Source organism: Vigna umbellata, chromosome 2, assembly GCF_029865625.1.
Source record: "Vigna umbellata cultivar VRB3 chromosome 2, Vumbellata_1.0, whole genome shotgun sequence".
Classification (NCBI taxonomy): Eukaryota; Viridiplantae; Streptophyta; class Magnoliopsida; order Fabales; family Fabaceae; genus Vigna; species Vigna umbellata.
Window position 1 is genome coordinate 15,422,707 of NC_142166.1, and position 27,578 is coordinate 15,450,284.

At 27.9% G+C, this 27,578-nt stretch overlaps 1 protein-coding gene across 1 annotated transcript; it reads left to right on the forward strand.

Annotated features, from left to right (window-relative positions):
* The first annotated feature begins 13,024 nt into the window (after positions 1–13,024).
* LOC124829353 (uncharacterized) lies at positions 13,025–16,731 on the forward strand. The gene is made up of 5 exons (XM_047302848.2): positions 13,025–13,445; positions 14,695–14,731; positions 14,833–15,069; positions 15,163–15,210; positions 15,868–16,731. The coding sequence occupies exons 1-5, from the start codon at positions 13,144–13,146 to the stop codon at positions 16,384–16,386; spliced, it is 1,143 nt and encodes a 380-aa protein (XP_047158804.1). The 5' UTR covers positions 13,025–13,143; the 3' UTR covers positions 16,387–16,731.
* Positions 16,732–27,578: the final 10,847 nt, after the last annotated feature.

The following is a 27,578-nucleotide window of genomic DNA, read 5'->3' on the forward strand; positions in this document are numbered from 1 at the left end:
TTATATAAAACTGAGTAGCAGCAACATCATAATTGTAATTCCATTATTTCTCAAAAATTAAATCTATCAAATAAATTAAAATATGTTAAATTAACATAATTTCATATTTTAAAAATGTCATAGGCTGTTAAAATATGTTCAAGCGAAATCGAGTTAAAAAATCACTTATCGAAAGTAATTATCAAAATTATTGAACAGCAAAAAGTTCAGAAGATGTATATCTTGTAATTTGAGCAAGATAAGTTTCGTCCCTCTGAAAGAGTACACTAAACTATTGCAAACACGAAAATTGGAACGTCGATTTCCTAAACAAATTGAAATAGATAATTTACGACCAGTGATGATATTCCAACAAGCTGCTTTCAAGCAGTAAGATTGCAATAATGCAATTTAATGTTCATAAAAAAATTTCAAAGCACGTCAACAGGTTTTATTTACACCATTGTTATTATAAAGTTATTAATTTTAAGATACTTGGTTCCATCTAAAATGTTAGTTCAATCAAGAAATTTTAATAATGAAAGACTCAGTGCAATTCCTATATCTAAGTTACTTAATCCATTTCCTTTCCCTAAAAGTACAATTCAATTATTTTTCATTCTTATTTTCTAAACACTTTCTTTAAAGTTAACATTTGTGCGTATTTTCACATTTGTTGTTATATTAATCTTTAAACGTAATTATTTACCGTTTTTCAAAAGTACTTCCAAATGTTGAGTAAAATTTTTCAAAAATGACAATAAATAATTAAATTTATAAATAGCCAAATTTTAAAATCTGTAAAATAATAACCATATTAGAAATAAAAGTATTATTATAAAAAATATATACAATATATATAGAGGGATATTAAATTATTATATTTAAAATGAAAATTAATTTTATAAATATTAACTAAAGCTGGCACTGCATATTTTAATTTTAATTTTGTTTTAAATTAACTTTTAACTCCTTTTGCTACGTGATCGGTTCCTAGATTATTTTGTAACCTCTGAATGTAAGAAACAGCCAACAAGACAAGATGAAACTAAATAAGAACAGAAAAAGTTAGGAATCTGAACAGACAACGTTAGCAACAGGTTCTTGTTCACACGCTCCAATCAATAATGTCTTCTTTTTCACCTACAACCCTTTTTCTTTCAGTCATGCTTCTTCTGGTGACGGGAAGTGTGAGGGCGGTGGCCACATCCACGACCGCCACCGTAGAACGCTGCCTGAGACTGCAACTGAATCCCCCTCCTCCGCCACCGGCCAATTCAGAATCCCGTTCACGCTTAGATCTAAATCGCATCATCTGCAGAGACACGTTTCGCTCCGTTGCTATATTCATCCGTGCAACGGGGAAACTGCCACCAGATTACGTGGCGGCGCTCTGTCACATCTTCCACGACAATGAACGAAAAGTTGAACGCCACGTGGCGCGCACGTTCAGGCCTTACGATTTCCACACGCTCCTGGCGGGTCGCACGTGCGCCACCATCCGAAAGAGGCAACACGCGGGCTCACCCTCCCCTTTATCCTCTTCAATGTAACACAGATCAATTGGATACAGCTAGCAATAATTAATCGCTTTGGTGAAGAACAATAAAATTAATATTTCTTTCATTAATCTTTTCAACTTCGATCTGTCATTCCACCAGTGAGTTGTGTGAAATGAATTATTGTTGCTGTTTTCAATGCGTAGTTTTCTATTCCAGTTATTGAATGAATCAATTCGATAACGTGTTCGTGCACCTATCTTTAACAGTGTGTCTTTGAATTTTAATTTTTGCACCTTTTGCATTGAAGATACTCAATCATACCCAGAATTATGCAATTTTCTTGATTTGTTTGGTCAGGTATTTCATGTGATTTTTTTGGTGGGGATGAGGGTGTTCCTGTGATCTAAGATATGTTGTGTGGTAGGGGCGACATGTCGATGTAACCGAACATTTAGGAGATAGGCTTAGAGTGTTGGACACATGTAGTCTTGTTATGGTCCATTTTATATGTATGTTTGATGAAAGGGAAGCCCATGGCCCAGGTGGCACAAGTTCAGGGATAAACGACCTCATTCTTTGTTTCTTCTTAATCACTTTCACGTCTGACTTCCATCACTATGAATGAATACCTTATTCTCATTTAGATGTTGGATTTTCTGGAACCTCTCAACTAATATTTATTTTTTATTAAATTTTATGCTAATATATTTAGTATTCTTTTACTTCTGTTTTTCTTTTAACTCCAATTTGATTCAACTTTATTTAACTTTTTTAACTTAGGTTAGATTGAATATCAGTATATATCATCCAAATAAATAGATAAATAACTACAATAAAGTTAAATAAAATTAATGAATAATTTTTCAAAATTATAATCATATATAGGAAGAATTGTATCCTAATTTAGTTTTTATTATTATTTTTGTATTTGTTTTTCTTGTACTCTCTTCACTTTAAATAGTTTAAGTTTTACAAGCTTAAATACAGTATTTGAACTGCTATTATCCAGAATTTAATTTTTAAATTAGAGTTATAACTGTAACTTAAACAATTGTTTTTTTCAATTTGGTTTGAGTTATTCAATCATAAGGTTGAATTAGATTATGTTTTTTGTTAATTAATATTGTTTCAAATAGATGAATTCTTGTAAGAACTAAGGAGTGAAAATTTTGGGACAGAGAAATGCCTAACTTTATTTTATTTTTTATTTATCTAGCCTCTAGTTCATCTAAAATGGATTGTGTCCTGGAGTATAGGGTTGAAGTTAACTTCCACAAACACTATCTCAATTCAAGCTCTTCAAACAATCTTTTGTTATTGTGTTCTCAACCGTTATTCATCCAACACCATTAGGAGGATACCTCTCAAACATACTTTGGCATCAAAAGTTTGAATTCGATAGTTTAGATATTTAATGCATATTAAATGTTATATTCTTCGTCTTTATCTCAAACATGTGTTTATAAATTTTGGAAATGGCCTTTAATTAATGTTGACCCAACTGAAGCCCATTTGATAACTCACATTTCGTTCTTGTAGACTAACTGTTCGACTAGTTGGTCATAGTCGTACGGTCACGACGATAATTTGTGGTCACATTTGTCGTATGATCGATCAGAAAGACTGTTTGGTATTGAGTTGGTCACATGATGGTATGATAAAAATTAAGATGAATAAAAAGTGTCTGATTTACTCCTTTGCTTAATTTTAACTATAAGAGATGTAGTTACAAAACAATTTTTTTGATTTTATTTCTCTTTTCATTCTCCTTCCTCCCCTCCTTACAAAATGTATTATTATTTTAGAAGTTCGTACTTTAGATGTTATATTACCAAAATTTTGAAAAGGTTATGTAAACTTAGTTTAATAAAATGAAAGTTTATGTAAACTTAAAAAATTTGTATAATCTCGTATGAGTTTACATGATATTAAAAAGTATATTATCTAATATAAGGTATATTTCAATAACCAAACAAAGCAATCTCCTTAGTTGAATATCATAGAAAAAGCATAATTATGTATTGAACATACCATTAGTTCAATCTCCTTATTAATACTAAAATCCATTATAAACATGTTTAAATATACAAATTAAAATTTGGTTTAATAGGTTCGGAGGTCCTTATATTTGTGGGTTCGTTTCAATTGGGTCCTCCAATTTTGAAAGTGATCAATTTGGTCCCTAATTTAACAAAATTGAGTCAATAATACTCTTTCCGTTAAATGTAATGGACGGCGTTAACTTTTTAAACATGTAGCATGTTGAGGCATCCTTTTATTTGCAGGTTGCACAGTTTTATTTGAAGGATGCTTCAACATACCACATGTTTAAAACGTTAATGCCGTCCATTGCATTTAACGGAAAGGGTATTATTGACTCAATTTTGTTAAATTAGGGACCAAATTGATCACTTTCAAAATTGGAGGACCCAATTGAAACGAACCCACAAATATAAGAACCTCCGAACCTATTAAACCTTAAAATTTTATGTCTAAAATACTGTGCTTTCATTTTTTTTAATATTAACAATTTTTTCAAAAATGTTATTTTTAATTGATAAACAAAAATAAAATACGACAAATTAAAATAAATAGATAATAAAAAGAAGACCATATATATTACATACTAATAAACTTTTATGAGCACAAGGGAAGGAGAGAATTACAATAATAGAGAGATTTTATTTTAAGTTTTTTTTTCTATTTCTCTATTTTTTTAATTGAGTGCCTACTACTAATTTAAAAATTATAAGTGATAATTAAAATATACTTCTTTTATTTAGGAGTGTATAAACTCAAGTGTAATAATAATAATAATAATAATAATAATAATAATAATAATAATAATAATGATAAGAATAATGATAATAATAATAATAATAATAATAATAATAATAATAATAATAATAATAATAATAATAATAATAATAATAATAATAATAATAATAATAATAATAATAATAATAATAATAATAATATAATAATAATAATAATAATAATAATAATAATAATAATAATAATAATAATAATAATAATAATAATAATAATAATAATAATAATAATAATAATAATAATAATAATAATAATAATAATAATAATAATAATAATAATAATAATAATAATAATAATAATAATAATAATAATAATAATAATAATAATAATAATAATAATAATAATAATAATAATAATAATAATAATAATAATAATAATAATAATAATAATAATAATAATAATAATAATAATAATAATAATAATAATAATAATAATAATAATAATAATAATAATAATAATAATAATAATAATAATAATAATAATAATAATAATAATAATAATAATAATAATAATAATAATAATAATAATAATAATAATAATAATAATAATAATAATAATAATAATAATAATAATAATAATAATAATAATAATAATAATAATAATAATAATAATAATAATAATAATAATAATAATAATAATAATAATAATAATAATAATAATAATAATAATAATAATAATAATAATAATAATAATAATAATAATAATAATAATAATAATAATAATAATAATAATAATAATAATAATAATAATAATAATAATAATAATAATAATAATAATAATAATAATAATAATAATAATAATAATAATAATAATAATAATAATAATAATAATAATAATAATAATAATAATAATAATAATAATAATAATAATAATAATAATAATAATAATAATAATAATAATAATAATAATAATAATAATAATAATAATAATAATAATAATAATAATAATAATAATAATAATAATAATAATAATAATAATAATAATAATAATAATAATAATAATAATAATAATAATAATAATAATAATAATAATAATAATAATAATAATAATAATAATAATAATAATAATAATAATAATAATAATAATAATAATAATAATAATAATAATAATAATAATAATAATAATAATAATAATAATAATAATAATAATAATAATAATAATAATAATAATAATAATAATAATAATAATAATAATAATAATAATAATAATAATAATAATAATAATAATAATAATAATAATAATAATAATAATAATAATAATAATAATAATAATAATAATAATAATAATAATAATAATAATAATAATAATAATAATAATAATAATAATAATAATAATAATAATAATAATAATAATAATAATAATAATAATAATAATAATAATAATAATAATAATAATAATAATAATAATAATAATAATAATAATAATAATAATAATAATAATAATAATAATAATAATAATAATAATAATAATAATAATAATAATAATAATAATAATAATAATAATAATAATAATAATAATAATAATAATAATAATAATAATAATAATAATAATAATAATAATAATAATAATAATAATAATAATAATAATAATAATAATAATAATAATAATAATAATAATAATAATAATAATAATAATAATAATAATAATAATAATAATAATAATAATAATAATAATAATAATAATAATAATAATAATAATAATAATAATAATAATAATAATAATAATAATAATAATAATAATAATAATAATAATAATAATAATAATAATAATAATAATAATAATAATAATAATAATAATAATAATAATAATAATAATAATAATAATAATAATAATAATAATAATAATAATAATAATAATAATAATAATAATAATAATAATAATAATAATAATAATAATAATAATAATAATAATAATAATAATAATAATAATAATAATAATAATAATAATAATAATAATAATAATAATAATAATAATAATAATAATAATAATAATAATAATAATAATAATAATAATAATAATAATAATAATAATAATAATAATAATAATAATAATAATAATAATAATAATAATAATAATAATAATAATAATAATAATAATAATAATAATAATAATAATAATAATAATAATAATAATAATAATAATAATAATAATAATAATAATAATAATAATAATAATAATAATAATAATAATAATAATAATAATAATAATAATAATAATAATAATAATAATAATAATAATAATAATAATAATAATAATAATAATAATAATAATAATAATAATAATAATAATAATAATAATAATAATAATAATAATAATAATAATAATAATAATAATAATAATAATAATAATAATAATAATAATAATAATAATAATAATAATAATAATAATAATAATAATAATAATAATAATAATAATAATAATAATAATAATAATAATAATAATAATAATAATAATAATAATAATAATAATAATAATAATAATAATAATAATAATAATAATAATAATAATAATAATAATAATAATAATAATAATAATAATAATAATAATAATAATAATAATAATAATAATAATAATAATAATAATAATAATAATAATAATAATAATAATAATAATAATAATAATAATAATAATAATAATAATAATAATAATAATAATAATAATAATAATAATAATAATAATAATAATAATAATAATAATAATAATAATAATAATAATAATAATAATAATAATAATAATAATAATAATAATAATAATAATAATAATAATAATAATAATAATAATAATAATAATAATAATAATAATAATAATAATAATAATAATAATAATAATAATAATAATAATAATAATAATAATAATAATAATAATAATAATAATAATAATAATAATAATAATAATAATAATAATAATAATAATAATAATAATAATAATAATAATAATAATAATAATAATAATAATAATAATAATAATAATAATAATAATAATAATAATAATAATAATAATAATAATAATAATAATAATAATAATAATAATAATAATAATAATAATAATAATAATAATAATAATAATAATAATAATAATAATAATAATAATAATAATAATAATAATAATAATAATAATAATAATAATAATAATAATAATAATAATAATAATAATAATAATAATAATAATAATAATAATAATAATAATAATAATAATAATAATAATAATAATAATAATAATAATAATAATAATAATAATAATAATAATAATAATAATAATAATAATAATAATAATAATAATAATAATAATAATAATAATAATAATAATAATAATAATAATAATAATAATAATAATAATAATAATAATAATTCGATTGTAATTTAACTCACCTAGAGACAATTAAGGTGTCCTACAACAATTATTTTCTCAATAGTTACCTTGCTAAAAATCAAACTTTTTAGATACATCCCATCTCTTTCCTTTGACAAAAGTTGTTGAAGATATTGTTATTATTTATGAGTTTTGTGTATTTTCTCTCCCTTCTCCATATATATTATTCTATTTATAATGAAATAAAAAATATATATTTAAAGAGAGTTGAGAAAGAAGAACCAATTACATAAATAATACACATAAGGAAGTGATTATTACTAATTAAAACTTTATACATTCATGCATCAAAATACATTTGACCTAAATAAACATTAGTTAGGATTGATAAACATGATAACTTTAAGAACCTAAAAGAAAAAACCTCTTATGTCTCTTAAGAAAGAAAATTAATGCATATTCTTTTATTAACATAAAGTTAAAAAACACTTTAATTACTCTTTTATCCATTATATTTGTATGTGTCTAATATTTAAATAATTTACACATAGATGGAAAGAGAAAGAAGTAAAAAGAAAATTCCAACTTTTATAATCAAAGAAGTTTACTATATTTTTTTTTCAAAGACAACCTAAAAAGAATATAAAAAGAAATTAAGGAAGTACATCTTAAGCCATTTAGGGTTTCATGTAAAGTTTGGTTGCAAAATATTTTTACTAAATTTGTTGCTGTGTTCGTTAAAGAAAGAGACAGCCAAATGTTCAAGAAAACTCAAGAGGAAAGTGAATTAAGAAAAGCATAATCATAATAGTTTAATATGAGTTATATATTTAACATATTTTTCTTTGAAATTATGTTTAGTGAAATAATTTTACAAAATTACCTAGAAAGATTCAAATATTTTAGTTTTTTTTTAAATTATTAACTATAATAATAACTAATGAAAGAAAAAAATCATAGATATTAATAATTTTAAAAAGTATTATTTAATTTAAAACATAACTTAACTTATTATTTTTACCATTATAAAAAATAAATAACCAATTTCCTCGTAATATATATATATATATATATATATATATATATATATATATATATATATATATATATATATATAAAAGTAAATAAAAAACATTAAAATATTTAAATAATATATAGATTTTTAGTTATGGAAGTTTATTCATATAGCATCATCTCTTTAGATTTTTCTTTATACTTTTCTATTCAATTTTGATTTCACTCTTCATTTGATTGAAAATCTATGATGATAGGATCGTTATTAGCTAAGAGCTTTACATAATCATATTGTTAAAGAGTCGAAAATATTAAGTTTTCATTTTGTTCTCTTTCATACATTTTAGCTCTTGGGTTGCATGTTAACCCTAGATGACATATGTGACTCAAGATTACTTTTGTTGAATCTTTGTAACTCTATGATTATGATGTTATGTTTAACATTGTAATTGAAATTTTGATTGAATTTTTAGGTGACTCTATGTTATATAGAGATCTAGGGAGCAATAATGAGAGAAAGGAGGTTTGTCTCAAATGAATGAAGTTAATTTTAGTAAATTCATGTTTGACTTTGTCTAATTAATCTTTTGTGTCTTTGAAATTGCTATTGTGTGACCAATTAACTAGTTGATGTGTTGTGAGCTATTTAATTGAGTTGTAGGCTTTCAATTAGATATATAAGTGTGTTATGAAATTTGGGGCCTTTCTATGGTATGGATGCTGAATATGATAATTTAGGTGGAGTTAGATTTTGTAAACACGAAATTGGTATGTTTGTGAACTTGTGTGAAGAATAAGATTGATTTTGGTATGTTTCACATGGCCTAAATTGCAAGATTTTGTTAAACTAATGGGACTAACGAAAACTTCAAAATAATAATAGATAGAGTCAAAGATTTAAGAATATGGAGATTTTGTAATAAACATAAACTTACTCTAAATTAAAATATGATGGGCTAGAAATGTTACCATTAACCATTTTCTAGTTTGTTAGATCTATCTTAATAAAAGATGTGAAGTAAGTTTATAATTGAAAGAAAGAGTAAAGAGAGAACTTAGAGAGAGAAAAGTGATAAAGAAAATAAGTAGAAGAAAGTGTATAGATTGATTTTGTAAAAATACATTCAAAGTCATACCTACAATATTATTCAAAAAAATTGTTATAATATTCTTTAACAATTTGAAAGTTTTGTCAAATACAACTATAAGTAATTAGAATTATTACATGAATATTTTAGTCATAAAAGAATAAAATATACTTAAATTATAACTTCTAAAATTCTTTTTATAACTTGACGAGAGAGAATAATCTTTTTTTGATAAATTTCCTATTAACATAAACTATAAATACTTTTTATTACTAATTGTACCGTATGAACTGACCGGCCCACGTCCACTGATCGGTTAACCGTGTATGGAATCAACCCTAGGAAAAAATGCAAATGCACAAACCAAACGGTAGAAATGCTCAACTCCACGACCGTTTGACATAAGTATCTAACTTGCATATTAGACATGTAAAAACATGTTTAGACGAGATTGGGCCACAATTGGATCAGCCCTAATCAAAGATCCATTGTGTAACTTATAAATACAAAGGTAAGGTAAAGAGGTATGTGATTACATTTATTGAACATTTAAGACTTAATTGTAATAATTGATCATTAATAAAAAAATGACTTGAGCGTCGAAGTACTTTAATATATCACGCTTGAATACACAGGAAAGAAGTGGACAAGCGAAGGAAAGATAAAGACTAAGTAAAAGCAAGAGAAAGAAGTGGACAAGCGAAGGAAAGAGAAAGACTAAGTAAAAGCAAGAGATAAGGTTGAATTGTGAAAGTGTATTTCTCTGCCTTACATATTGAAACACTAATTCTTTTATGTTTGTGTTGAATTTATTAATATTTAGCGCTAATATTAATTTTGTTAAGAAAATAGAAGAATCTACATATATATATATATATATATATATAAATAGAAAAATAAATAAAGTGAACTATTTTATAAAAATAAAAAAATATTTTTTCTACCAAATAATATAAAAAGAGAATAATTTGCTCACTTTAAATAAAATAAAATAAAATAAAATAAATCTTATACAAAATAAAAAAGATGATCACTTTTTTGTTCTGCCAAATACCCTTTAAAGAAATAAAGATAAAAAGGAAAAGGAGTATTTACTACTTTTAAATTTTGAATTTAGTTGTGAAATTGAAGAAAGATAATTAAGAAAAATGGAGAAGGGGTAGTGATAATTTGACTCTTTGCACCAGCCTTGTGAAAAACATCAATGCATACACATGTCAGTCACGCAAAGCCTCGTTTCTTGGCAAAAGTGAAAAGTGAGTTCTTTATCTTACCGCGATCAATGCAACTCTCAGCTTATATACATCTACACTGAGTGTGTGCCTTACTTTTCTGCTACACCAAAGCTCTGCAACACGTTAAAATAAATGCATAAACTGCATTATTTTGCTACAATAAATAAAAATGACCAAACCATGCTCTGTTTGGCAAGTTCAAAATGTGTAGAAAGACAGAGAGACATAAGTTGGGTTGATTTGATTTAATTCTGTGTCGGAATACGACCCTTCCATTCGGTACTATTTTAATTAATCTTATTGGTTTGTCTCAGTACCTTGCATGGTTGTATGTTTGCATGTGACAGCCTAAACATGGCACAGAGCAACAGAAGTATGAAAATGTTGTTGGCCCTGCAGGTGGGGCCCAGAGTCCGAACCTTGAGGCTTCGGATTCTGAGATTGAAGACAATTGGAGGGTTTGATGGACTCCGGTTTACCCCTAAACGAGGTTCTTTGTTGAAAAATTCCCAACAAAGATTCTTCTTAATCCAATTAAATAAAAGAAAAAAGAGAGAGAAAGTGGTATTGTAATTTCCTAGGAAGAATTAATGGTTAAGGAAGATGTTGTGTTAGAATGAAAATTGAAAAAGATAATGTAGTGGTAAATGCATTGGAAAAAGATAGATAGATAGGAAGGCAAAGGAAATCATGGTGATGGAGATAGAGAAGCAGGCCTGAGTTTGACATGAACATGGGACAACCTGTTCTTGCTCCATGAAATGATTTAACTAATTGATACTCTCTACTTTTTTGTTTTTTTACTCAACCCTTCTTCCCCTTTAATTTCTTCCCCTACTCATTCCTTCTCTGCTCCTCTGGTCTCCACCCAAACAAATATTTTTAATTCATTTCCCCTTTTTCTTCTTCATCATTAACCCAACACACCATGCAAATCTTCTTCATGCTCCACTTTATAATTCCATCAAACTAATCAATATAAAAAAATATTACATACTATAATTCAGATTATATTTAAAGATGTCTCATTTATTAGATTTATAGAATAAGGTATTTAAAATATTTTTTTATCTTAGTTCTTTAATAATAGTCCTACGATCAATATTAAAAAACTATAGGGGCCTTATAACCTACATCTGTAGTTTAGACCTTCTCTAGTGCCAATGATCTAACCATTTTGATTGTTATAAATAATGACAATGTCTGTATAATTAAGTGACCATGTGTGATGAAACTACTCACAACAACAAAAATTAAAAAGAATAGCCACTTGACTACGTCTGATGGTAAGAACACATTTGATGAAATTTTTTATTGATAAAATATTGTTTTAATATACACAAACATGAATTTATTGAAAAGAGTTATTTATATATCAAAAAATCAAGTGTTGCTATCTCATCATTTAAAATTGAACTATTTCTTAAGGACCAAAATTTTCAATATTCTAAAAAGTTATTATAGTCTAAAATAAAACAACTTAATAATTGTTTTTTAAATATGCGAAGTTAATTTACGTTTATTTCCAATTAGGAAAAAAATTAAAGGAATTTGAATTTATGAAAAATTGTTTTCAATAGTTTTGGAATATAATTAAATTGATGATCATTTCTAGTTTTTTTGTTCCTTTAAAAAACTGAAAAATAAAATAAAAATTAAAGTAACAAATGTACATAAATATGTGATCCAGTACTCTCTCACTAAAGTTATATCAAATTGTAGTAAGTTAACTAACAACTCATATAAGCATTTTAAATAATATATATTTATTTATTTATAGTTTAATGTGGTGGAAAAATGAAAGGGTTTAATTGGATGATGTTGGAAAATGAAAATAAATAGACCACAAGTGAGAAAGAAAAAACACCAGGCCAAAAGGATAACACGTGGAACTGTACAAGAGACAACTAATTAATAGAAAGATAGGAATGGAATAATAGGAATAATAATATAAGAATGCGACTCCATCATCAGACACTGTTATTTTCCCCCCAAACAAATCAAAAACTAATTAATTACCACCCAAAAATAAATAAATAAATAAGAAATAAATAAATAATTAAATAAATAAATAAAACCCTGCCAGTGAGTGAGGTCAGGTTCATTTCACGCCAAAAAGGTGAAGGTGAATGTGAGAATCGAAGCCACTGAGTGAGTGAGTGAGTTTTTCGAAGGAAGAAGAAGATGGGTGGCGTGACTTCTTCAATGGCGGCGAAGTTGGCGTTTTTCCCTCCGAGTCCGCCGTCGTACAAGCTGGTGAAGGAGGAGGTCACGGGGCTGCTGCTCATGGAGCCTTTCCCACACCGCGAGAACGTGGAGGTTCTCCGCTTCCCCAACCGCCGAGGCACGGAGATCGTCGCCGTCTACGTTCGCCACCCCAACGCTAAGTCCACCGTCCTTTACTCCCACGGCAATGCAGCCGATATTGGTCAGATGTACGAGCTCTTCGTCGAGTTGAGCATCCACCTCCGCATCAATCTCATCGGGTATTTGCTTCACGCTTTCTAGTTCCCTCTCTCTCTCTGGGTTTGGGATGCTTGATTCGGGTCTGGTCGTTGATGTTGATGGGCTTGTTGTTCATTGGTCAGAGATGATGTGTTAACTTGAATCTTATCTGCTAGGATTTGGGGCTGTGAAAATTTCCTCTTGCGGGACCTGGTTGCCTACTGGACTAAATTTATCATTTTTTTGTGGTTCCTGTGTGATTATGTTTGGTAGATCAGGTGAATTTCGGAGTGTGGTATTCGATCGTTTTCAATGTTAATTGTACTCAATTTGTCAGCTAAATGACTGATTGCGGGTTGAGCCTTTCGGAAGGGACTAGTGTAAGTTTGAACCGGATTTTCGTCGAAGGAGATACCTTGTGGGGAAACAAAAAGGAATATGCCGACTGAGTGGGATGAATGTGAATTTGGAATTCTGAATATAGATAGCCTTTTGTTTGAATATTTGCTTTCACTTTCGGATGGGTTTTCTTTACCTTTGGCTGAAGTTTGGTAGAACGCGAGTCAATATGACGTTGGTAATAATCAGCTTAACATGTTCAGTAAATTGATGTGTTCATTAATTATGTTGGAAGTATTTCTTTTGGGTTCTGCTGGAAGTGACAGTCGTTTTTTTTTCTCTCCAATGATAATAAAGTTCGTGTTTTGAACGTTTTGCTCTAGTATTTGAAAATCCCTTTGCTGTTATAAGTGATATTTAGATTGGTTGGTATGGTTGGGTTTTTAGTTTCTGAACTTTCCAAATTGTCATGTCATGTACGATTACAATTCCTCATGCTGCGATTGGTTTACCAGCAGTTCAGGGATTACAGCAACACCTTAATAACCAATGAAAGTGTAAACTGCGTCGATTAATTTAGGAATTCTATCAAAGAAATTTCAGTATTGAGTTGAACATCCAAAAATTGTCCATCAGATGTTAATGTATTGTGTTCAATTTACCCCCGAAACATCAGTCTTTGTTTTCTCTTTTGAGTGTTGCTTTCTTGTTGGTAAAATAATTGATTGCATAAGAGATGTTTTATTGAGCTACAAATGAGGAGGTCACATGACCAGAAATCATGTTTGAGACTGTACTTTATAGATCTTCTCCTTATTGAATTAATCTAAAGGACCTGCCCCCCAAACCAAGAAAATGATAAAAGGTTACTTGAAGTACTATGCATGTTTATCATTTATAGAGTTTATATGTTACTAACGTTTTCAAGCATATCGTATCAAACACATGCAGATATGATTATTCTGGCTATGGACAGTCATCAGGGAAGGTAACTGCTCTACTCTATGTACTTCTTTCTTGTTTATTTTATTCTGTCGTTCTCAGCGGACAGAAGCTTCATGGAAAAACTAATCTGGATATTTTTTACAGCCAAGTGAGCATAATACTTATGCTGACATTGAAGCTGTATATAAGTATCTTGAAGAGAACTATGGTGCTAAGCAGGAAGATATCATCCTTTATGGTCAATCTGTTGGAAGTGGTCCTACTTTGGATCTTGCTTCCCGTTTACCCCGACTAAGGGCTGTTGTTCTCCACAGTCCTATATTATCAGGGTTGAGAGTCATGTACCCTGTGAAACGGACATACTGGTTTGACATTTATAAGGTTAAAATTTTCATTTCTGTTTGCTTGGTGTCATTTGATTTGAAGATTATGATGTGGTGTGTCTGAGCATACTTCCATGTTGTTATATTACAGAACATTGATAAAATTCCATTGGTGAAGTGTCCGGTGCTAGTAATTCATGTAAGTATTCCGTGCTTATTGTGTTGAATTTTCTACTTAACTATTTTTATACAATCATTATTTCACTAGTTACTATTTGCGTAGCCCTTAAGATTGTGCATTGTGTGCTGGCTTGGTGTTCCGAGTGACAAATAGAATCTCTTCTAATACAAACAACTTGCACGTAACTATTTAGCATTTGCCTTTTTGCTGCTGACGTTTGTGATGAAAAATCATGAAATGTGTTAGAATTATTGGTTATTGTGTATGAGTTATGTGTGTTTAAGTTGTGTTTAAGTGTATGTGAGCTGTGAGTGTGTATGTGCTGTATCTGAGTGTGTGAGGTGTGTTCCATTCACTTAATCCTATAAATATAGGATTAAGGAGAAGGGTGTATCAACCAAGTAATATATATTCCATTTTAACTAAATGCATTGATAAATGGGGAACAAGAGTATCACACGAGCTAGTTAACACAAGAAGTAGAAATATGTTCGTTGTTGCTGAATTTTCTGCATAAAATTTGAAGAGAGTCAGCCTTGTTGCCAATATAAACTTTTTGAAACCGTACTTGTGAATATGGTAACTTAGCAAACATTGCTTTACTGTGGTCATAGTTTTGGGTAAAGCATTTCATGTGGCTTTACTAATCTCTGGTCATTCCCATACTCTCTTCAGGGAACTGCTGATGAGGTTGTTGATTGCTCTCATGGCAAGCAGTTGTGGGAGCTGTGTCAACAGAAATACGAACCTTTATGGCTCAAAGGAGGAAATCACTGTAATTTGGAACTCTATCCTGAATACTTACGACATCTCAGAAAATTCATATCCTCGGTGGAAAAGCCACCGTCCCAAAGAGTAAGTTTCAGGAGAAGCGTAGATAGAGTTGAACAATCCAGAGGAAGTACTGATTGCTTTGAAACACCGAGGAAGAGTACCGATCAGAGGGACAAACCAAGGAAAAGCACTGATAGGACAGAAAAGATGAAATTTCATGAATTCAAATTCAATAATACTGAAAAGTTAGAGAAGATAAGAGTCCAATTTGATCAGATGGAGAGGTCCCGAAGAAGCGTAGAGTACAATGATAAATCAAGAAGCATTGAGTTCCAAGATAAATCCAGGAGAAGTGTCGATGTTCAGTTTGAGAGGCCACGGAAGAGCATTGATTGGCTGGATAGAATTCGTGCAAGCTGAAGATCTTGAAGCATAAGTTATATTGGCACTGGGTTTGCTACATGGGAGGAAAAGGTACAAAGATACAACAGACACAGTTACTTACACTGGGGTTTTAACTTAAGGCTTGCAGAATGCATATGCTACTCGTGCAATTTCATACTTTCATTGCAATGTTCATGTAGATTTGGATATGTTGGGACTTGGGATTTGTTATCCTTAGTTTTTTCATTGTTATTATTATTTGCAATTGAAGCGACTCTAACCTTGTTTTAGTCATGAGAAAGGAAATGAACATCATATCAAAAGGTGGCTGTTGCTATGATTTATAAAAATTCAAATGAAGCGAATATCCTTATTTATTTATTTTGCATTCACTCTTATCGCAATTAAGATATGGTTTTAGTTCCAGTTTGGCTTAATTTTGCCGAAGCAGCAAGTTCGCATGAATTTTGACATTATTTCTGTTGCCAAAAGGGAAATTATAAGAAAGAGAAGAGCTCATTGACCATGTCATAAAAGTTTATGTTGTCGCATTGTAATTATTGAGATTCATCAGAAGAAACGTGAAATGCAAGCTACCCCTCAACTTTTGACTGATTTGTTAGAAATAGGCACTTTTTACTTTGAAATCCTCGTTAACTAATGAATCCTATTAACCATCCCTTAGCTTAGATTTTTGTTTTGCTATAATTGGTGTAAGATAATGATAGATTCTTTCAACTAATATAAGTTTTTTTTTTTTTTTATTATGACAGTAGTCCTTCTCTGTCTACAAACATTTTCAACCCATTCTATACTTTGAAAAATAGTTTTTTATCATTTAAATTAACCTTTAGTTCTCAACGTTCTCACATAAATATATATATCAACAAATAAAACCCTAAAAAAAGTTCAGAGTACATATGCGTGACTGAATGATGGTCTACACTTTTTGACCTACACTAATGCACTTTCAAATAATAATAAAAAAACCTAAAAAATACAGTTTAGAAACACTATTGTTTTTGACAGAATAGCACAAATCTGGCATTTTTAATATTTTTTAATACTACACATTTTTGCTGGTCCAACATGTGAGATTAATTTACATTTTTTATTCCTTTTGGAAACTCCCCGAGTTGATGTACAAAATTGAATGGTCAATCATTATTTGTTGTTGATTTATTTTAAACGAGAGGTTTCAATAGCACTATGTGTCTCCATCCAGTTAATTATGCAATGACTTGAGAATTTTATTAAACATTATTTTTTTCAAAAGTTTGAGCTGTAATCTTAATAATCACTCAAATCTTCTTCCACACGGTCATGAGTGTTTGGAGCATCTCCTTACTAATACTCATCAAATATTTTTTCATTAATTACATACATTTAATTTTTTATGATTCCGAATTATAAAGGTATATGTCATGAACTAAGTTTAAATTAAAACTATTTGTTTTAAAAAATATTTTAAGCAATACTATATTTTACCTAGTGCTAAAACTTATAGCGGCCCAAAAGCATAAATTTGTTTTCTTTGTTTAATAGAATCATGACTTAGGTTGAGGGACAAGATATAAATTAGTTTAGAAAACAAAGTCCGACTTCACAATGTTTTTTGGTTTTAATCCTTTTTAAATTCAAGAGTAAAATTATAGTTTTGTTTTATGTTATTTCTTAGCTTTTTTTTTTAACAAATAAAAAAGTGTCCTTAAGATAAACTCATAAATTTGATAATATATTATCTAAGGACATATTAGATTAATTAAGTTAAAGATAAATTTATTTTATCTTATTTATATCTTTTATCTTAGTTGGTTATTAGTTCTTATGTGTTTTTATTATAAATAGAGTACTCTAGGTATATTCTACACATAGCTCTAATTATATTAGACATTTCTTATAAAAATTATGACCATTAGAAAAATAAGACGTAAACTTTGATAGTAAGAAAAAGAGAAAGAGTAAACAAGAGAGTGCAACTACATTGAAAAATATCTTTTGGAGATAAAAAAAAAAAGCCTTATTATTGTTATGATAAACTCATATAACAATTTATTAGTTATCATGTTAAGTTGTTTTTTTTATATAAATTTATTTATTTATTGTTAATAGAATCACAATGTTTGAATCTTAGGTTGAAAGCTGCAGGGTATAGTTTCAATAATAATCAAATTTTGAAATTTGGTTTAAAGAAACACCAAATTTTGAAATCCAGTTCAAAGGAACATCGAATTTCAAAATTTGATTAATAAATTCAACGGATTTAAGATCTCACCGGATTTTGAAATCTAGTTAAGGAAACTCAGGATTTTAAACTTCGGTTTAAGATATCACTAGATTTTGAAATTCGGTTAAGCTTTTTCCCTAGTTCGAAATCCGGTTAAGCTTTCTCCCTAGTTCGAAATACGGTTAAGCTTTCTCTTGGATTCCAAAATCTGGTTAAGATTTCTACCAGATTTTGAAATTTGGTTAAGCTTTCTACCCTGTTATTATTACACAAGTGAGGTATTCTATGTTGATGTCATGTTGTGGGTGTTTATAGTTTAAGATGGAAGATTATTATTTAAGTTTTATGGAATCACAAATAAATTCCAACTTCATATTAGATTTCTCTTCTTCTATATATGAAATGTGCAAGAGAGATTACACAAACAGTTTTACAACTGATCAAAATTTTTTCATATGTGATGAGTTAATTCAATGGGTTTAAAGGATTACTTTTGATCTTAGTTTTGTTATTGTCATTATAAGAATTGATAAAGCTAATGGTTAACTTAGGAGAAAGACGTATGTATTCTTAGGATGTGAAAAAGATGAAAAATATAGGAAATACAAATATGATGTTCAATCTAGTATACATAAAAAAATGCGATTGTTCTTTTAAATTGAGAGGTAAACCAATTTATAATGAAGAAGGATTGATATTGAAGGTAATGTGTAGATATCATAACCATGATTTGTCACAAACTTTTATTGGTCGCCCTTTTACTAGGAGGGTAAAATCCACTGAACATTCATTGCTATTAATATGCCTACTAGTCAAGTAAAGCCTGCAAACATTCTCCTTACTCTTAAAGAAAATAATGAATGTAATGTGACGACAATCAAACAAATATATTATGTAAGATACACATACAAACAATCGTTGACTAGTTCTAGAACTTAATTACAACAACTGTTGATGATGTTAAAACGTAATAAATACATCTACTAGAGTAGATATGTAGACGAATCTAAGGTGGTAAGTGACATTTTTTGGACACACATTGATGCAGTAAAATTGTTGAATGCATTTAATATTGTTTTCTTGATGGATAACGCCTACAAAACCAACAAATATCCTTTGCCATTACTTGAGATAGTTGGAGTCACATCAACAGGGTTATCTTTCTTAGCTACCTTTATATTTTTATTAAGTGAAAGACAAAATAATTTCACTCGGGCACTGGAAAGGCTAAGAGGATTATTTATGACATCTAAGGGTGGTCCATAAGTCATTATTTGTGGTAGAGACCTAGCTTTGATGAATGTCATTGGCATTGAATTCTATGAATGTTATCATCTCCTATGTCACTTCAACATTTAGAAAAATGTGCAGGTTAAGTGAAAAATGTTAGTCGGGATGTTGTCATGAATGTTAACTCATCCTTGCTTGTTTATGTTTGTGCGATGATCGTATAACTCGTGTCGTGTTGTTATATGAAGGAGTTGATTTTACAAATGTTCTAATTGATGAGTAAATCAACTAGGGTTAACGAGTGTTTGGTGGAACTTTTGGGCTTATTGAACAAATTTGTTTATTTAATTATATAATGATTTTATTTGAAAGGTTTAAATTTTGACTATGGTTTAATTAATTCAAATTAAAAGAATAAAATTTTCTTTTTACTTCAATTTGAAAAGGTTTTAAATTTTTAGCTTCGACAAATTAGAATATTTTATAATTTATTCGTAACATCCTAAAAATATTATCACACCTAGGTTTTCAAAAAAATTTGAAATCTTAAAGAGTGAGCTCATCTAGTTTTTTTCCTATTTCTCTATAACTTGTTATTCTATTGTGAATTGTTATTGTTATTGTATTATGAAAATTTTATGTGTTTAGGGTTTATGTAATTTTAATGTAGTTTATGAAAAATAATCTTAAATGATGAATTTATATGTGAGAAGCATATTGAGGTAAATTAGAATCTTAAGATGTTAATTTTTATATGAAAGTAAACTAGATGTTAAATAAAGGTTGGAAATAAAGTTTCGGAGAATAAATTTATATGTTTTAGTTTTTTTTTTTTATGAGCGGTTGAATATTAGGTGTTTTAAAGTATATATTTATGAAGTGTATTGTCCATGTGTAATTTTCTTAAAAGTGGCTTTGGTTTTATACTTCTTTGTTTTTTGTTCATTTAATTTTATAAGAAATGACATCTCCATAACGATTTTGGATTTTATAAGTATGAGTACGAGACGTTATATGCAGATACTTATTGTTTTATAAAATGTAATATATAAATTAACATTTGTATGAAGTGTTCTTGTAAATATTATTTTATTTAGATAAATATTTATGTGATGAATTTTGATATTAGTGTAGTTTATAAAAGTTGAATATGTTCCGTATTTTTTTTATAATAAATGGTAGTATATGTGTTTTCAGAAAATTATATTACAGATAATATCATATTAAATAATATAATTTTTACTTTAAAGTGTAGGATAATTTGGGGTTATTAGATAATTAATGCAGTATTTTATTATGCCATAGTCACGTGATAATATGATCTGTTCCATTAAGTTTTTGAGATGTTTATGAAGTTATGCATAATGTATGAGTAATTTTCGAAGATGAATTTTTTGAGTTGGGGAACGTAAGACCATAAGAAAAATAATTATCTAAAAAGGTGGTGGTGGACGTGAGTGTCAGAATTAAAATAATATAATATAAGTATTATAGAAGTGAAGTATACCATAAATGATTATAGTTTCTGGTTATGGGTTGATGGTCACGGGTTCAATTCTTAGTGTGTGTATAAGATATGTTTTGATTATATTAAATGTTTGTAGTATGTGTATATATTTATATGATTTGTTGTGCATGATTATAACAAAGATAATTGTAATGGCCTATTTGATTTGGTGTGTTTGTTTGAAACTTGTATGTGGTGTGTTTGAACTTAGACCTTTCTATTTTTATGTATATTTATTAGTTAAATCACTAGTACAAAAACAATGTATAATGTCAGTGTTTTTCAACCTTTAACCTTGAACTCGAAGACGACGTCATAATAGGAGATGTTAAATTGACGTCAAATTATACAGGCTGACGTCTTTTTAAGATATAAGATGTTGGCTCATAAGATCAACGTCTCATTTGTGATCATGGTTATTGCTTTTGTTGGATGTAATGGAAGAGATTTGACATCCACTATGACGTGGAATGGACGTGGGTCGTGCCTAGTGGCCGATGTCCCTCTCGTTAAGCCATAGAGTATTTCGCCCAACAGATATTTATTTTGGGTGTGCATTGGAAGGGATTTGACGTCGTGTAGTGTATAGGCCGACGTCAATATGGGTATATTGATGTCGTTTAGTGTATTAGCCGACATTAAGATCATTATTTTTTTAAATTGATTCATTTTTCTTAATTTTACCACACTTAAAAATTAGAAAACCATTTTTTCCAATGTATATATATCTAGAATTCATGTATTCACAGTTGAAACTATATCAAAGCTAAAAACTAAAACTATCAATATCAAAACAAAAAGAACTTAGTAAAGTAAACTATTTTATGACCTAATTCCATCTTTCATTAAGATATCCTCCCCATTCTTGTCTTAGCTTCCTTATTGTGGCATCTATCAATGAAGATGAATTGTTGAACCGCTACAAAATCAAGGAAACTTTACTATTATTTCATTCTAATGTGTAAAGTTCATTGAGATTTGTAAGATTTCAAATGTAAATTATTGTCGTAACAACCGGTACCGATATAGAGTCGCGCAGCGGAATAAAATATAGATAGCGGAAAACGTGTAACGATCACAACACAAGTTAAAATAGTCGGTTTCGAAAATTGATTTTCTTAGCGAACTTTTATCGAACAGTTGATGTGCTAAGAGTTTAGGGATCAAGAAAATCAACACAAAATTTTTATCCTGGCTTGAATCAAAAGATTCTACGTCTAGTCGTTAATCACTATAAATAGTGATTAACCTTTTTCACTAAAAATATAGTTGTACAGATTACAAGATAATGAAATGAGCAAAGAATAGAAAACACCTTCCTTCGACAAACGAACCAGAAGAGTGCAACAAGTAACTTCCTTCCACAAACGAACCGGAAGAGCTTCCTTCGACGCACGAACCGGAAGCAACAGCTCTGCCAACTTGAAGAGAACCGCTCCGTCCTTTGACACACAAAGCGCGAGCTTCTCCTATTCACAAGACCAGGCAAGATCACTCTATCACTTTGAGAACTTCCTCAGACAAACTGTATTCTCAAAATGGCATAGATTCTTTTCACTCACAGAGAGCTTCCCTTAGGCACAAAGCTCTAATACTCTCAAATGAAAAGTTCTTTCTAAGAGCTGTGAAGACCTCTATTTATAAGCCTAGTTTCGTGCAGGGTCAACAACTGAAAAGACATCTCCCAACTGCCACTGATAATCGATTATCATAAGTGATAATCGATTATTTGTGTCCGTTATGGGGTTTTCAAAAAAGTGATAATCGATTATCCTGAGCAATAATCGATTATTCCAGAGACTTGGACAGAATTAAATGAAACATTGATAATCGATTATTCTGTGTAATAATCGATTATTTGCGCGAGCAACTCTCTTCTAAATTGGCTCGTGATAATCGATTATTCCTCTTGATAATCAATTATTTGTGCAATGACTCACTAAATACGAAAACTTCTAAGAGTTTTTACATCATCACATTTTATCCTATACATTTGTTTCTACAAAATGCGTTTAACAAAGATGCATTTAGAGTCTTCAATTCTTCAGCTTTTATCATCATCAAAATTTCACAGTAGCTTCAAGATACCAATGCTCCTCATTGGTAACAATTATTATCACAGTCCAATCTTCTTTGACTCTTGCTTTGGTGATTGTCTTCATCCATGACATGATATAATACCCGCATGCCTAAGAATCTATTTGCTTATTACACTAAACATGGGAAAGAAAATAGGCAAATATGATTATTTAAATTCAACTACGAAAATTATTAAGTTAAAGATAAATGACAATTAAACAAGTTACATGCACCATAGTTGTATTATTGAAATGTTTAACATTCTTTCTCCACCAAAGACCTCCAATGTATCATTTAGAGCAATATACAATAACACATGACACTGAAAGCCAAATACTTTTAATTCCAATATAGCTCTACCGGTCCTTTATTCAACGTGTGTAATTTCTTCATCAATATGGTTAGAGGATCATCATCATATTCTGCTGCCTCATCAACTTCATGGCTCACATGTTCAGCCATTGGTTGTTTGTTAGGACGATAGAACTAAAAGACAAATTTATAAAAGTTAGGAATAATTTATTTATAACTTGAAGATAAAAATACTAAGAATAACAATATAATATTGTTGGTGGGCCAAATTATGGCATGATCACAACCTTAGGCCAAGTTATAAATGTGCCTAAGGCCTCCCCATGAATTGGATTTCAAATGTTGGCACAGGTACTCGAGCGTGGGGGTCTTTGACTTCATCAATCGTGACATGTGCGTGATTGGGCAATAAAGGAGCACCATGAATGGTCTGTCCTCCTGCAATCTGTCGTCCAACGGCCATTAAGCGTGGAGGATCCTCATACACCGAAAGTGATCACATCATTATTAGGTCCACGAGCTAGTCTCAATAGATTTTCAGAAACATTTGGAGTTGTGTAAACCTTTTTCTTAAACCAAGTTAAGAAGGATTTGTTATGTTTATGAAGTGCACACATTTCACTCATACGCGGGTGTGTAGACTTTATTTCATCAATGTGTTGTGAAATGCAAGTAATAACATCCTTTGTGTTGTTTAAGATGAACAAATGAGCTTGATTAACTTCTTTTCTACTAACACTTTCAATCTTCACTCCTCGAACTCCCTTACCTTTACATTTTCCTTCATGTTTATTCTTTGGAAGTCCTATTGATTCACAACTTGACATATAACTTGAGCAGAATTCAATGGTTTCCTCTGTAATGTAGCGCTCTATAATCGAAGCTTTCGGTCTTAATTGATTCTTAACATATCCCTTTAAGATCTTCATGTAGCTCTCAACTAGGTACATCCACCTCAAGAAAACTGACCCACATATTCAAATTTCTCTCACTAGATGAACAATCAAACGAACCATGATATCAAGACATGAGGGTAAGAAATATATTTCCAATTGGCACAATACTCTAATGTCCTCATTTTGTAAATCATCTAACTGTTGAGGATCAACAACTTTCTTGCAAATGACATTAAAACAAACTCAAACATGTGAGAATACCTCTAACAAAAACATGTAATATGCCTCGTATAACTACGGATAAAAGGTTTTGAAGACAAGACAATCGTAAAACTTTAAACCAACTAACTTTAAATCTTGCATAGACACAAGACTACTAATATTTGATGAATAACTTTTTGGAACCTTCACACTATGTAAACATTGAAAAATAATTTGTTTTTCTTTTTCGAAGGAGTGTGACAAGCTGGAGGAAGATATGTATGTCTTCCAATGGATTGCGGATGTAACTTAGAACAAATTTCCAAGTTAGCCAAGTCTTGTCGTGTTTTGACTCCATCTTTTGTCTTTCCTTTTATGTTTAGTAAAGTCCCGACAACACTATCACATACATTTTTAAAACGTGCATCACGTCTATACAATGTCGTACATCAAGTTTACACCAATATGGAAGATTAAAGAATATTGATCGCTTCTTCCAAATGTTTTTCTCAATGGTCTTCTTTTTAGTTTTTCCAAAAACAACATCAATGTTCTTCACTTGTTGTATACTTCTTTCCCATTGCGAGGACTAGACACAACATCATCTTTAGAGCTTCCACATAACGTTTTTTTAATCTACGGTAAGGGTTCGTGAAGGGAATCTTTGGTGTCTTGTATACACAGTTTTGTACCCATACTTCAATTGAAGATAACTAATATTTTCTTCACAAATCAGTCAAGCAAAATGACCTTTAACATTGTAACCACTCAAGTTTCCATATGTTGGGAAATCATTTATTGTGAAAAACAACATTTCACACGAACGAAAGTTTTTTTCTAAATTTGAATCGAAGACCTCAATGCCCTCTTTCGACAACATTTTTAAATCATCAATTAACGATTTTAGATACACATCAATTTCATTTCTAGGTTGTCTAGGACCCGATATCATCATAGATAACATCATAGATAACATCATATATTTTCTCTTCATGCATAACATAGGACATAGATTGTAAATCATCAGCAGAACTAGCCATGAACTATGTTTGCTACTTAAATTGCCGTAAGGATTCATACCATCGGTAGCAAGTACAAGTCTTAAGTTTTTTGGCTCTACACTAAATTCTGGAAACATTTCATCAATCTTATTCCATTGTGGGGAATCAGCTAGGTGTCGAGGAACATTATCCCACTTTCTTCCATCAACGTGTCATTTAAGATTTTTCGCATATTCTTTAACGGAAAACAATCGTTTCAACCTAGGTATTATAGGCAAGTACCACATTAACTTAGCAGGTGGACCATCATTGTCTTTTGATAGGTTTCCAATCAAGAAACCTAATCAATGCTCACTCTCCCCCAACAGGAATAACAGTCCTGTTCAAAATACACCAAACGTCCAAAGATCCCTTCTACAACTAACTCTCTCCTATTTATACACATATTCCCGCCCTTATCTAACTGTCAAAACAGTTAGAGAACTAACGTTTCCTTCTCCTCTCATATACTAATAATCTTCTATTATTACCCCCCCTCCCCACCCCGCCTTCAACAACCTTGTCCCCAAGGTTGAACTCGGGATACTGATCCTGAATAGTTGTTGTATCTTCCCATGTAGCTCCCTCTTTGACCCCTTGTTGCCACTGCACCAGAACTTGGTGTAATATCTCCTCACCCTGCTGAAGTTGCCTCCTGTCTAAGACGCTTATTGGCCAGAAACTCGATCCCTCTGCTTACAACTCCTCAGGCAACTCCTTTTCGACCCTTTTATCCCCCATAACCTTCTTTAATTGGGACACGTGGAACACCAAGTGAATCCTGGCTGTTTCTGGTAGCTTGAGTCTAAATGCCACCTGCCCCACTTGTTGTAATACTTGAAATGGACCAAAGTATCGTGCGAATAAATTTGGATGAAAACGAGTTGGAATTGAAACTTGTCGGTGTGGTCTGATCTTTAAATAGACCCAATCATCCACCTTTATGTCCACCTCTCTCCTTCTCTTGTTGGCCTACTGTGCCATTAAGTCTTGGGCCCTGTTTAAATGAAATCTCAGCTGCTTAAGTGCTTCGTCACATGTCATCAAATCTTGCGCTACCGCTTCTATAGGTGTTTCACCGGGAACGAATCTGCTGAATGATGGAGGACTCCTGCCATACATTGTTTCAAGTGGCGTTCATTTTGCAGACCCTTGGTAGTTGGTGTTATACCAGAACTCCGCCCAAGGCAACACAACATACTAGTTCTTTGGCTATTCGGACCAAAAATAGCGTAAATACCCTTCAATTATCCTGTTAACCACCTCCGTCTGCCCATCTGTCTCAGGATGATAGGCGGTGCTCATTTTGAGCTGAGTGCCTTGTGCCTTGAATATCACCCTCCAAAATATGCTAAAAAACAACGGGTCTCGATCACTTACGATGGAAACTGGAATGCCATGCAGTTTAATGATTTCCCTGGTGAATATCTCGGCTACGATTTTAGCTGAGAAGGGATGTTTCAATGCCACAAAATGGGCATACATGCTCAATCTATCTACAACTACCAAGATAGCATCATACCCTTGCGATTTGGGCAGTTTCACAATAAAATCCAAGCTTATCTCCTCCCACACGACTTAAGGTATTGGTAATGGCTGTAATAGCCCCTAAGGAGATGTTGTCATGTATTTATGTTGCTGACACACAACACAACTAGCAACATACTCTGTAATCATCTTCTTCTTGCCTACTCAATGCAAGGATTGGGCTATCCTTCGGTACGTCCTGTACACAC

Coding starts and splice junctions, on each gene's coding strand:
- LOC124829353 (XM_047302848.2), top strand. CDS start 13,144: ATGGGTGGCGTGACTTCTTCAATGGCGGCGAAGTTGGCGTTTTTCCCT. Junction 13,446..14,694: donor CTCCGCATCAATCTCATCGG/GTATTTGCTTCA, acceptor AAACACATGCAG/ATATGATTATTCTGGCTATG. Junction 15,211..15,867: donor GTCCGGTGCTAGTAATTCAT/GTAAGTATTCCG, acceptor TACTCTCTTCAG/GGAACTGCTGATGAGGTTGT.